Source organism: Xiphias gladius, chromosome 22, assembly GCF_016859285.1.
Source record: "Xiphias gladius isolate SHS-SW01 ecotype Sanya breed wild chromosome 22, ASM1685928v1, whole genome shotgun sequence".
In the NCBI taxonomy this organism is placed as follows: domain Eukaryota; kingdom Metazoa; phylum Chordata; class Actinopteri; order Istiophoriformes; family Xiphiidae; genus Xiphias; species Xiphias gladius.
In genome coordinates, this window is record NC_053421.1 from 28240244 (window position 1) to 28254141 (window position 13898).

General features: G+C 40.5%; 1 protein-coding gene across 1 annotated transcript in view; it reads left to right on the forward strand.

The window, feature by feature from the left end:
* Positions 1–13898, forward strand: part of zgc:113232 (uncharacterized protein LOC541546 homolog) — a 28983-nt gene that overhangs the window by 8294 nt on the left and 6791 nt on the right. The window contains exons 6-18 of the mRNA XM_040116822.1: positions 1712–1765; positions 1934–1987; positions 2737–2790; positions 3188–3241; positions 3777–3830; positions 5525–5578; positions 6047–6100; positions 6362–6415; positions 7532–7576; positions 9336–9389; positions 9496–9549; positions 10825–10878; positions 12998–13069. Coding sequence (XP_039972756.1) covers positions 1712–1765; positions 1934–1987; positions 2737–2790; positions 3188–3241; positions 3777–3830; positions 5525–5578; positions 6047–6100; positions 6362–6415; positions 7532–7576; positions 9336–9389; positions 9496–9549; positions 10825–10878; positions 12998–13069 — 711 coding nt within the window. The remainder of the gene's footprint in view (positions 1–1711; positions 1766–1933; positions 1988–2736; positions 2791–3187; positions 3242–3776; positions 3831–5524; positions 5579–6046; positions 6101–6361; positions 6416–7531; positions 7577–9335; positions 9390–9495; positions 9550–10824; positions 10879–12997; positions 13070–13898) is intronic.

Sequence of the window (13898 nt, forward strand, 5' to 3'; positions counted from 1 at the left end):
TATCTGTTGTACAATACTGTTGAATGCAGGAAAGCTTTGTGTATTGTTAATGAGCCTGAACACCCCCCTCCAGTCTGAATCTGAGGTGATGCCTTCTGGATGAGGCCTATTGAACACCTCGGTACAGTGTAAGGGATCCCTTATACCACGTACAATTCATATGATGAACAAACGGCCCATGCAAGGAGATTTCATGACCTTGCGCCAACTTATGCACAATTACAGAATTATTGTCTTTCTAATGTTTTATGATGAGTTGTCTGTAAGTGCTACGCGGAGGCAACTGGACTTTGCTGCTTGGAGTTCTTGAAGACGTTTGGCCTCTCATCCGAAAGGCTTCTCCAGTTCTAACTGACTCGGAGGGAGTTCCAGGTAATCCTCCTGAGATGGTGAATAAAAAAAGTGAGCCGCTGAGACAATGAGACAATGGGATGGGACAATGATGAGACCACTTGCACTTAGACTTTTGTTTCATCTATTCTTTCCCTTTTTCAAAAAAAAAAAAGAAAAAGAAGAAAAAGAAGAACAGAAACAAAAACAACATTGTCCTTCGTTGTTGCTGGATTATCCGAAAATCATCTTAAAAAACATAAAAAAAATATCCATCCCATAATTCAAGCCCAGTAACACAAGCTCTACAAAACTGAAAACCAAAAAAACTGGAACCAAGGGCAAACAAGCACAACGACGCAAGCAGTGCAGTCCAGTGCAGCACGACAGAAGTGCACACACGGGGAAACAAACAAAACAACAACACAGCGCCACATGCACAGCACAGGAGAGCCAGCAGGTCAGGCAGGGACTCAGCGGTCCACCTGCCCCTTAAGACTCAACACCACCCAAAGGGACGGGTTTGGTATGCATTTTGGCCAGAAAGACGATGATGAGAGAGAGGGGGCCAGAGATCTTTGAACACCAAACTGGACACAACCGTCACTAAACAGAACTTGAGACACCTGTCACCCATCACCCTGTGAACACACACCATCTGACCACCCATCTCATGCCTCATCATGCACTCACTGGGCAGGGTGGGTCAGTTGATTCACCTGTCACCTGTCACCACCTTACACACCCCCCTACCCCCTGTCCACTAATGACTGCCATTGATGATGACCTGGAGGGTCAGTGCTCCTGAACCTGAACACTACTAGTAGAAAGAAAGAAAAGAAGACTTTGGTAGAAGAGAAGAAAGAACTCGGGCAAAAACAAGAAGTCCCCACGTTTCAAGCAGAACAGAACACTGTGACCTGAACTGAGAGAGAACATTCACAGACATTTTTGTGACAGGTGTGTTAAATATTTTTGTTTTTTTTGTTTTGTTGTTTTTCTTTTTTGTGTTGTTTGTTGTTTTAAGACAAAGATTTAATTCAGTTCAGGTCAGACAGGAGCAATATGTTCACTCACACACACACTTAAGTACATGTGTTGCACTGTGTGCAGCACTAAAGTAAGAAAAAAAATGCTGAAAGCGGAAAAAAACGAATCAGAAAAAGTTTTTTTGAGATTCATTTCAAGTTTCCCCGAATCATCACTTTCAGTTTTGAGCCCATTTTTGAAGCCCATTCACACAACACTGACACAACAACACACAACACATACACATTGCATGGAAACACCAGGACTTGACTAATAATACTGTAGGTTTGTCATGATGCGTGGTTTGTTATCTTTTCCTCAATCTGACTGATTTTTTTTCTCCTCCTCTCAGGGATCCAGAGGCCTGCAAGGTAGACCGGGTGAGCCAGGAACTCAAGGCAGAGAGGTGAGAGTCTAAACCTACCAGATGTTTATTTATGATGAGAAAATCAGAATAAAGTAATTAAAAGTAAGTAATCTAATGCCGGCCGCATGTCCAACTTCTTCCACTGCTGCAGAGCTCAGTGGGTGTTTTTAATTTGTGATCTGATTGGTGTGTTTGTTTTTTTTTAAGGGTTATAAAGGAACCAAAGGTGTTCAGGGAAGAAGCGGAGACACCGGGCCAATGGTGGGTAAATTGTGTCACATCATGTTCCAGGATTGAAAACTTAAACTGATGGATGTACCTTCCATGACACTGTGCTGAAACTCAAACTTAAAAAAAAACAACTGAAGTGAAAATGAAACTAAAAATGAAAAGGATCTTAAAATAAAAGAGGCATTAAAGCGAAACAAAGAAATAAAAGTAAAACTAAAAGAGAGGCTACAGCACTGTCTGATGAAAACACATTCTTGTGAACAAGAATGAAACATAAAGAGAAACAGCTGTGAAATGTTTTCAGCTATAATACATTTTCTGCAATTAAATTGTGGCTAATTTTGCAGCGACCTTTAAATTAGTTTAAAATGCACTGAGAAATAATTTAATTTACTTTTGAAAGAATTTCTAGATGCGGTTATTCATTTTGGTGCACAACACCTGTTGCCAACAAATGTAAAATACTAAACTAGATTTAAATGTCAGATATTGTACTTTCAAAAAAAACCCACCACTACCAATTATGTAATAATTGTTAGGCCTAAATTAAATAAGACATAGTCCAACTAAATCTGCTGTAAAAAGCAACAAAATCTCAACGGAAATTAAAACTAAAAACAAAAAAACAAAAAAATCCAAACAATAAAATCCCTCTTGTGTGAGTTTCTTGCTCGGTATGTATCGATGAACAGTGTAGAGATCAATAATAATAAAGCAGTGCATTTTTGGGCCCTCTTTCTGTTATCTTCAGGTTTTACCTTTGACCTCTTGTGTTGCAGGGCGACGTCGGGCCTGAAGGAGAAGAGGGAGCTTCTGGTTTCTCTGGAGCCATGGTGAGATTAAAACCAGTCCAGACCTTCCACAGGCAGTCCCACCGTGAAGGTTCCCTGATGCCGTTTACGTTTTATTTTGAATATTAGAGAATAAAAGTGCAGAGTTTGGCAGGTATGACCATGAAATCAGGTATTAAACTGCATTAAAAAGGTCTGAAGAACTCCTACATTTAAATTGGTGAATGCTGCAGAAACCCTGCATAACAACAGCGTTTGTCAAATTTTAGATTAATCATTTGAAATACTTTCACTATAATGGTAAGCTTCATAGATCATGGATTCCTTCAAAATAAATTGATAAATCTGTGAGGACTTTTAAAGCAAGCCAATAAACCTTTAAAACCTTAGCAAACTTGTAATCAGTGAATTGACTGAATCTTTCTTTCGTCGTCAACAGGGAGAACCTGGACTTCTAGGAGACCCAGGTGAGAGCGGAGACCTGGGTCTGAAGGTAAACACACACACACACACACACACACACACACACACTGACTCATTTACTCACTGCATTCTCCTTTTAAATTTTAAACTTGCCCATTTATCCTGAAATGGGAGAATTTTTATATTTTGTTTTTATTAAACTTTTATTTTTTGTTTAACTTTTGTATCCTATTTGTGTCTTTTTTTTTTAATTCTCCTGTAAATTGTTGACATATTTATACATTTCCACCATCATGTGAACTGGTAAAACATACTGTTATTTAATGTTTCTCAGCAGTTCCCCCTCAGCTCTACAGAGTTTTTAATTTTTCTATCCCACAACTTGACTGTTTTGGTTCACTGAGCGGCCAAAAAATCAGTCAGTCCTATTTTAAAATAATGAAGGGTAAAAATGGTTGTTTATAGTTTGAGAAATAGATCTTTGGTTGTCTAGATATGACACTATTCTCCCTCCTTCATCCTTCAGCCAGGTCACCAGCGTCATAGACAGCTCCACTGTATTGATTCTGTGTTTATTTAAGTCTGTCGTCTCTCCTTCACGACAGGGCGACATCGGTATGGAGGGACCCATCGGAGGAGTCGGAGCTCCTGGTGAGACTGTAAGGAAACGCAGCTTCCTCTCAACCTCTCTGTGGTGGAAATATTCAGAGTTTAACTTATTGTATCTAAACCAAAAGTTGTTATTAGCTGCGCCGGAATACGCAACAAATATCTGTGACAAATCTTTCATTTCATCAAGTGAATCCAGCTAAAATCCGACGTCCCTTATTATGATAAAAATAGGACGCCACACAGGATTCGCAGTATTTTTGGATTTCTTAAACCCAATATTGTTGTTGTGAGGCATTATTTGTTTTCATGGAGGCAGGTGAGCGAGGATCCTGTTGCTGCAAAACTGAACAGGTTAGCTGGAAAGTGGGAACTTCTGCTACTGTTCTGTGTGTTAGACTTCTCCAGGTGCATTCAAGCTAAATGACTTCAGTTTCAACTTAAGAGTCCTCTTTAAATTAAAGATAAAATGGAAACTAAAACAGGAGACAAAGTATTTGTGAGTTAGGATAGAATAGAAAAAGAACAGATTTTTAAAAGTACATTTTCAAATCCATTTAAAAATGTTTTCTTTATTTGTCATTTTAAAACAGAATCATTAAATTGCCACAAGCAAAATTAATCACTTTACCAGTTCATTTTAAAGGTATCAGTTAAGTATTCAATGTGATTTTAAAAAATGAAAATGCTGAAAGAGCTGGGTATTAATTTTAGTATTTCAGATGCGAACTGGGTTACTCAATATTTTGAAGACCTCTTTGACATTTTATATGTAGATACAGTGTTTGATTCTCAATTCAAAAAGTCATTCATCTGAATCTTGGAAACGGGCCCTTAAAAACCATTTCAGGATTTAAACCGGGGGCCAGTTACCGGGGCTGAGAAGGGCCGTAGTTGCAATAATTATTGTTTTTTTCCCCATTATCTCGGGATCATGCATTAATTATCTCGTTATCTCTGAATGACAGAGACGTTTTCACGTGATACCAAAGTAATTATCTCGATAAAAGCAAAGGATCTTCTCTGCATAATTACGCAGTTATCTCGAGAAAATGTGGTGAAATAAAATCATTGAAACAATGGTTGTTCTTGGCTTCCACAGTACCAAACTAGCGATACAAAAATGTTCTTTTTTTAATTCCCACTAAGACATTTTTCATCAAGTAAATGTTTAGAGGCAGGTGCAGATGAAGAAGGGGAGGAGGAGTAAGCGTCAGCGAAACCGACAACCACTCTGTGTGTTTGATAAGGTCGGAAAGCATCCAGAGTTCTGGCGCCTCCGCCAACCGAGTCGTCTCCGTCACATCAACAATAATCGGATGGAAAAGTGATGGTTGAGAATTTGGTGTTCGGCGTAAACACCCGGCCGTCGACTGCTAAGGCCGTTACACTATGTGTGACCCGTGAGAGTAGTCAATTACTCAATGACTGAACCACTGGCTGAAGCTGCAGTTATTTATTTATGTATTTATCTTTTTGGTTGTACTTGCATTTTACAATTCCAGTTTCACCAAACGTATACAATTTAGGTGGTCAGCAAACTGCAACGCCATAAACAGAACACGACATTTCTACAGTGTTTATCCAATGTTTGTTTTAGGCTTCAGTATCCAGCCAGGTTTCATATTATTGTATATCTTCACCGTTGTTCTTATCAGTTTAATTGTTGACTGTAAAGTCAGCGTTACACTGACAAACACAGACTTCATTATTTTTCGTTATTTATTTATTTGTATTATTTCAGGGCCCTCGTGGCGACGCTGGGCCTCCGGGAACAGATGGAGGTACAGGTATCAAGGTAAAGAAGCAAATTAAACGTGTACACACACGCACACACAATTACAAAAAAAAAAATACAAAAAAACCTGTATGTTGTTACCATAAAAAGATTTTAAACAAAGTATTAAATTCACATGTTTTATTAGATTGAATTCTTCTCAATGGTGTAAAGGACTTTTTGTTGTTTTGTTTCAATCTCAACTTTTTGTTGAATTTAAAGAGCGTTTTTAAAGTTTTAATGGGAAACACAGAAAGCCGAATATGTTGCTGTCATCCACTCATTATAAGTTGCAACAATTTTAAAACCTTTTCCTTTGTGGGTTTCAGGTTCATGTTCGTGTTTCAGTGTGTTTTTGTGTTTTTGAATTTGTTAACCCTAAATCAGCTTCCTAGTTTGTTCGTTTTATTTTTTTTTTAATCATTTGTTTTGGCCCTTTTTCCTCATTCCCTCATTTCTAACCCTGCTCACTGTGTGTTTTCTGTTCAGGGGTCTCGTGGCAATGAAGGCCAAGAGGGTTCACAGGGACAGGATGGACAGAAGGTAGGGAAATAAAACAGTCAAAGTCTCTGAAAAGAGCATTTGCAGTACGTGCAGTTTCCCCTGTTGTGCATGTGAATATTGTTCGGACTCCACACTATTAGTTTTATTCCACTACTTGCCTTTGTGATGTGCTACATCTTCAGTAGAACTTTCCTGCGCTTCGTAGTCATAGCTGTCGCAGTCCCTTCTGCTGACCAGCAGTGGCCGATGGACGTCATGGCGGACTTGACGACCCTCTAACTGTCCCCTCTTCCCCCGCAGGGTCAGATCGGAGCACCCGGGTTTCCCGGTGACGTCGGCGAGAGAGGCTACACTGTAAGAAAGATCCTCGCTCATCATCATCATCATCTCTTCTCACCGAGATAATCTGAAGCTCTGAATTTTTGTTCCGTTCGGGATCACTCACATTTGGCTGCGGTTTCTGCCCAGGATCAGCCGCTTTTTCCTAAGTCTCTCCTCTTTTGAGATATGAAAAGGCTGATAATGGCAAAACTCTCTACAGGAGTAACTGAGCGTTAAGACTTTTATCTAAAGGATTGCACATTACGCACTGGAAAAACAGAGCTGCAAAGGTGATTCATCCATTTTAGGTTCAGAGTTTCTCAACTTTGATGGCATTGTGTCTCGAATCTGCCTGAAGGAGCGTCACAGTTTGCCGAAATTTTAGCCAGTTAGAGAACTTGACCCGGTGATTGGTTGTTTTGTCTCCAATCTAGTGGCTAGAAGGTCGTATGGTCATATAATACCCAAAAATATTGTGAAGTTCTTTTGCATTTATCCACAGATTGTTAAAAGTGTGCGCACAGACCGCCGGACAGGTGGGGACCAGGTTACATTGCGTGTGTTGGTGTTTTGAGACTCTTTTTCACGGTCTCTGATGAGCTAATGCGTGCTGCGTTTAAGCGCTCGTGGAAAACTCGAATATCTGGCTTTTTCAGCGCATTCATGTGTAGTTTCAGAAGAGGAGAGACTTTTTTTTTTCAAAAGAGATTAAACCGCTCGACACCCTAAGTACTTTTTTTTTCAGGATTAATGTGTTTGATTCATTTTTACTAAGAATTAAGTCTTTACTCCCGGTTGAAGTCAAATTGTTGGCATGAACAAACACATTTTCTCCTTTGTCGTTTCCTGCGTTATGACTAACAGCGAAGTAAATAATACCGGGCACATGACATATCACTCTTGATGCGGTTAAGTTTTCTTTCAGTTTTTATTCCATGAATGTCACAGCGGGTTACATCACTCAAACTCCTCCTGTCACAGTGGACTGGAAGCTCTGAAAATGCAGAACTCCTAAAATAAGATTCAGCCAGCGTGACTTTAATAACTACTCCTCGGTTGAAGGTTTTTAATGAGCTCGCCTCGTGCTTTTAATCTCGGCAGATTCAAGTAAGCACGCTTTTCTGACGATTTCCTCTTTGTCCTCTGCAGGGTTATCCTGGACAGCCAGGTGGCTTTGGACCCAGTGGACCAAAGGTACAAACACACAGATGATTAAGCTCCTGCATTTTAGTTTAACTGTTCACTGATGTCTCTGTGAGATTATCCTCCGTTTACATACCACAGCGTGTAGGCGTATGTCTGGGTTTCTTGTGTCAGTGAGTGACTAAGCTCTGTCTATCTAACTAACTAATCTCATCAGCCTCAGTTTCAGTTTCAGTAGTTTAGTTGCCCAGTGAGTAATTCCATACTGTAACAGTCCATTCAAGGGGGGAAAGACTGAAACTGCCCCAAGGCTGTAGTTACAGTCTGAGGGTCTGTGAGTGTGTCAGTTTGTCGGACAGAGCTCAAGACTTATATAGACCTACCAACACCTCTGAAGTTGTGATTGTAGGGGAAGTAACTATTTTGTGACGAGCATCTGCCCGGTAATTCTGTGCTACAGTGCTGGTTGACCCACATGGTAGGTCACCACCCGTCAGTTTTTAAATTACTCCTCTAGCACATTTGAAGGACTCCCATACCTCATCTCTCCCAATACAGAATTTCCCCATGAAACTTTCATTTCTAGTTGGAAAATTACCAAAATTGCTGTAAGAGTTTTCTTGTTTTTCTAGTTTTGCTTTTCCTTTATTGGACCAATTCCCCAATTAGACTGTGCTAACTGAAGTGTGGGAAAATGAAAGTCAAAAGAAAGAAAAGAAGAGAAAAAAGAAAGGGAAAGTCTCAGAATGTCAGACTGAGGTGTTATCAGAGAAATCAAGTGGAAACCAAAAGTATGATCACTTTGTTATTTAAGGTGTCATGGCAGATTGCCATGTGGACCAGTGATGCATGAACTGGATGATTATAGCACATGGATTAGTTTCTGAAGTTTCTTGGAGCCCTGCGGGGAAAAAAGAAAAGCACCTTCATCTGACTTTTTCAAAATTGTTGTGACGTGTTTGTCGGACCATTTATAGAAATGCTTACCTGAAACATGTTCACACTTTTATTTCATTATTCTAAATGTATAATGTAGGTACAGTGCTCCTAAAGTTGTCTTTTCCATGTCTGACAGGAACTTCTGATAATGTTTAAGCACTGAGTTTTCCTTCACTCAAAAATTGACCCAAAACTGCAGCAACACTGGGATAAAGGTTGCTGGTGTTCGGCCACAGATCAATAAAGCGAAAGAAAATAAAAGTAAATAGAGAAAGGCATGATGTTTCATGGACACACCGACACTTTAGTTTATGTCAGGAGTAGGGTGAATCTCTCTCTCTCTCTTTTTTCTCTCTCTTTTAAATAAAGTATTATTGTTTAGTCAGAAATTAGTGGCAAATGCCCTTCACGTCCCTGCAGATCCAATATTATGTCCTTAGATAGTTGGGTTTTGTCCTGACAACTGTCCAAAATCCAAAAATATTCCACTGACTGTGATGTAAAACACAGAAAACAAGTGAATCCTCAGTTCTGAGAAGCTGGGACCAGCAAATGCTCGGCATTTTCACTTCACAAGGGATTTAAAAGATCAACCAAATTCGGAGTTGTGTTGGCAAACAGTTTTGAAAGCTTCAGCCATACAGTTTCAACTCAGGGCACTAGATAGTTGGAATTCTAATTTTCTGGGATTTATTTTCGGGATGTTTGACTTGGAGTGGTTTTACCGATGATGATTGAGGACTTAATTGTGCTGGTTTTGTTGGTAGCATGCTCTCACCTGGTCACCTGGACTCCTGCACCCGTCTGTTCTCTGTATATCGACGACAGTCTCTCTCTGCTAACATCCTTTTTTTCCCTCCTTTTCTCTCAGGGCACTCAAGGTTACGACGGCCAGTCGGGCAATGACGGTGACCCCGGAGAAGATGTGAGTGGGTTAGATTGAGAGTTACAAATCTCTGCAAACTGTCCCGTCGTCTGTATTTATCCTAAATCTGCAAACTTCCCTTTATCCCTGCCGTTTGTCTCCTCAGGGTCCTATAGGAGTCCCAGGGGTGGAGGGAGAGCCTGGACTGTTTGGTGTCAAGGTAACGAACACAATGGCTCCTACCTCCAATGGCATCAACACAGCATAGAGAGATACATAGATGGACTACTTTATTTATCCCCAATGCGAAAGTGCTGAACCTTTATTAATGTATACAGAGGTTTACTGAACACTTTATTTTGGTTTGGCCTGAAAATTTCAGTGGCAACTACAAATACTTATATTTAGTTCCCTTGTCACCACCACGTTAATTTAAGCTTATTTTTACCTCAGTTTTCCTTCAGTTTAAGTCTGTTATTGAGTTAATTAAATTTTTGTATCAGGTACCAAAGTCTGTAGAGCCACAGCCCCACTGTTAATTTGCATGTGAAAGTTCATTATTCGTCATAATCTTGATGTTCTCCTGGATGATTTAGCAATGCTGTACAGTTGTGTAGCAGCCATCCGTTCTACATGTTTCATTGTGGGTTTGAGAATTTGTCTGTTCTGTAATGAACTATGAGGAATGGCGGTGAATACTACAGCACCCAGGAGCCTCAGCGGTCACTGCTATGGAGAACACAGACAACACCGAACCATAGCTGCTGAACTCATCCAAAAGAAAACTGTCAAATTGGCGATCACCATTAGACACACAGCAAACGAATCTGAAGCCCTGTGATTGGATGTTCCTTACTGGGATCCACTCAGGGTCAGTTTCAGTTTACTGATTTTTTTTTTTTTTTTTTCCCCCAGCTCAGTGTCCCAGTGTTTGTACTGATGACTTAACCAGGAAAATTTCATGTAAATCACATAGCTTTGTATGGACAGGAAACCAGTCAACCAGGACCTCTGGACACCTGACACGACCTCACCCATTCCACCATTGTACCCTCCGCCTAGCACAGTCCAACAAAACGAGTCACGACATGGGAAATTATTTGATAAGTTACTCCGAACAGTAAAACGCACACTTCACCAATAACACACGATTCCTGTAAAAACACCCAAGGCCCAACACAAAAGTTAAAAATGAAATTATGTTCTCTCTTTCACCGCAAAAATTTTTACATGTCATGGCAGGAGAAAAGTTATAAAGGTAAGGTAAAAATAAGAAAATTAGCAATGGCTGGGTTCCATTTAGCTGGATCGGTTTCAGGGCCCTGGGGCCTGCTGGCTCCATCAATGTTACTAGTAACTCCTGCGGTTTTCTCTCCATGACAAGCCAAAATGACTGCTTAAAAAAAACAAAAACGTCAGAGAATACAGGGCTTGGTTTTAAAAACAGAGTGCGAAACTTCTACTCATTGTCATAATATCTGTTTTACTGTTGCAGGGCAGTAAAGGGGATCTTGGTGTGATGGGTCCTCGCGGCAGAGTGGGCGCTGTGGTGAGTGAGCAGTGGGATCCACTGGTTAAATAAACCATCCTTTAGCTCTAAAGTCGCAGGTTTGATTCCTGAAAAAGTCCAAGGGGAGGAAATGGAGTGGGTGTACCTGCTGAGTCAGTCCCGGGAAGTAAGATGCCAAATCTGTGAATGCAACTGGGAGGCAGTTTGTCCAGTGATTATAGAAACTGTCCATTTTTTATAATGTCTCCTAGGTCACTGGAGGAGCGTAATCAAATCTGAGAAAATGACTCAGGTCATATCGCTTGGGTACTCTTGGCCTGGTGACTCTTCTAGAGTTTGACCCATATAAGGGACTAAAAGTCAGGATATCTCAACTTCTCTTGCCCCCCCCCCCCCCTTTTTTTTAAAATCTGTCTCAGTTGCGGCAAGTCCCACGGCTCAATGGAAGTGTATCACTAAATCTCTAGCAGTTTACAAAAGTCAGGAGAGTCCTGACATTTGGATAGAGCCTGTGCGTGTACATGAGAATCCAACTAGCTGACATGAATTCAAGGGGAAGTGGAAAAAAAAAAACAGGAAGCCGGGGAGTTTCATCAGTGTATCTGCTTTATCGTGAAGCCTCTTCTAGAAAAAGGAGAAAGGGGGAAGTCCTTGTGATTACACGATATTTTGGGAGAACAGAGAACAGTTCAAGTGTTTGTCTCTGCCGAGAGCCGATTCAGTAGGGAAATGTTTCTGAAAGAGCAGTTGTGTAGTTTAACTTCAAAAACATCCATCAAGATTTCGGTTGCGTAACTTTCTGTTGATACAGAAAATGCAGCCTAAAGTACAACTGAATAATACGTATTATATGGTGTATAATATATCTTTTTTTTTTTTTTTTGATTCAGTATGACATTGAATACCCAGTTCCGGGGTCCTGCATGACGTTTTCATACCCAGTCCTCAATACGGAGCTAGGTCAGGCCGAAACAACGTGCCTCAGACATGAGCAATCAGACACACATAGCCAATCACAAGCCGACAAGGAAAATCCAGCTGAAAATAAATCCTGATGTGGAAGTAAAATATAAAGTAACTTCCGTTTCAGAACAACGGCAGTCAAGATAAGGTTGACCGACTGAATCCTACATAGGAAGAAAGGCAATAGTCAAGACCAGAAGATATTAAAGCATGTACTATGGTCTCCAAATCCTTAAATCCTTAAATATGCATGAATGTAATTTTGCCAGCTCAAATTTTCAACCGGAATCAAAGATAACACCTGGATATCTTGCATTTAAATTTTAAGACAGAAGCCCAAGAATATTCATTGGGGCACTGGAAGAGTATGTGGGGCAGAGGATTGGGGCCTCGGTTTTACCCTCATTTAGCTTTTTGCAATCCAGGATTTAATATTCTCAGTGCTGTTCAGCGGGGAGTTAAAGCAGCACGGATCACCAGGTTTTAACAGGAACTGTAGCTGAGCCTTGTCTGCATATAACTATGGTGGAGATGAATTTTCTACAGATAGAGCTCAAGGGAAACATATATTAAACATTTGATTGGGCCTAGAGTGGAACCTTGGGGTCGTCCGCAGCAGATGGATGCAGAGGATGGGAAAAGAACTGATTCTCGTTGGCAGGATTTTGAAGTTAGTTGAGGTAAACCAACTCTGAAAATTAAACCACTGAAACAAAAAAACCAAACAATAAACAAACTATTACTTTTATTTTTGCAAGTCCCATCTCATCACTGTCAAGTGAAAACTAAGTAACTAACTACCTGAATCAAAACGTCAGACTGCCTGAGCATCGCATCAAAAACAGCTGTTTTTCATACCTTTTGGAGATTCCAGGCTTTTCCCCGGTGAAGGGTTTTGAAAAGCAGAGTTTTAGAGTTCTTTTACTTTGATGTTACAGTTTCTCTGTTTTCGCTCACTTGTATCTAAGAGAACAAGATTTCTTTTGTTTGTTTTTTTTAAATACTTATGAGATTTTTATTTTGGTTTTGTTTACAATTACACTCAAGAGAAAGAGAGGAAATTAACCACTGTATATATATTCGGCCAACAGGTCTATAAAACAAGAAGAGTTAAAGAAAGACAGAGAGAATAAAGTAAGGGACAGAAAAGTAGTGATTGATTGATTTTTTTTTTTTTTGTCTGTTTGTCCAACAGGGGTCTGAAGGAGAGCAAGGAGATGCCGGAGTACCAGGGAAGCCTGGACTGAAGGGCCTGCAGGGCCACAAAGTGTGTACACACAACACTCAGAGTACAATACAAAAAACAATCCAATTTAACCTGCGGATCAGTAATCAATTTATCGAGCTGATATCCATCATTTGTTAAATAACAGACATCATGTGGTTCTTAACTCTGTCCAAAGAGAAGAACTTGAATCTATTCTGAAACTAAATCACACAATCTAAGCTGTAACCTGAACAAAACAACTTTTGGTCATCTTTTTCAGCTCAAGGCTCAAACCTGAACTACACACAGAATCAGGGTAAAGGGTTTTATTTCACACGTTGAAATGGTGGTTTGAAGCACGACAAAACGAGTTGTGGATGGGTTCACTTATAGTGCCATGTACACCTACATACTGTGTACACATACATTATATACACTCACTGATCACTTTATTAGGAACACCACGCTGACCCTGGGTGGTTCCTCCCTTTGCTCTTAAATCCGCCTCAGGACCTCGTGGCCTCGTGGCCTCGTGGCCTGGATTCCACCAGATGTTGGAAACTTTCCTCTGAGATTCTGCTCCATGTTGACATGATTGCATCACATCATTTCCGCTGATTTGTCAGCTGCACATTCACCACATCCCAAAGGGGTTGTACTGGATCCAGATCTGGTGACTGGGGAGGCCACAGGGGTTCACTGAACTCAGTGTCAAGGCCATGAAACCAGTTTGAAACGACTTTTGCTTTGTGACATGGAGCGTTATCCTGCCGGAAGCAGCCATTAGAAGATGGTGAACTGAGGCCGTAAAGGGAAGCACATGGTCAACGACAACACTCAGACAGGCTGAGAAGAAAACCTTCCCCGCACCGTTACACAACCACCAGCA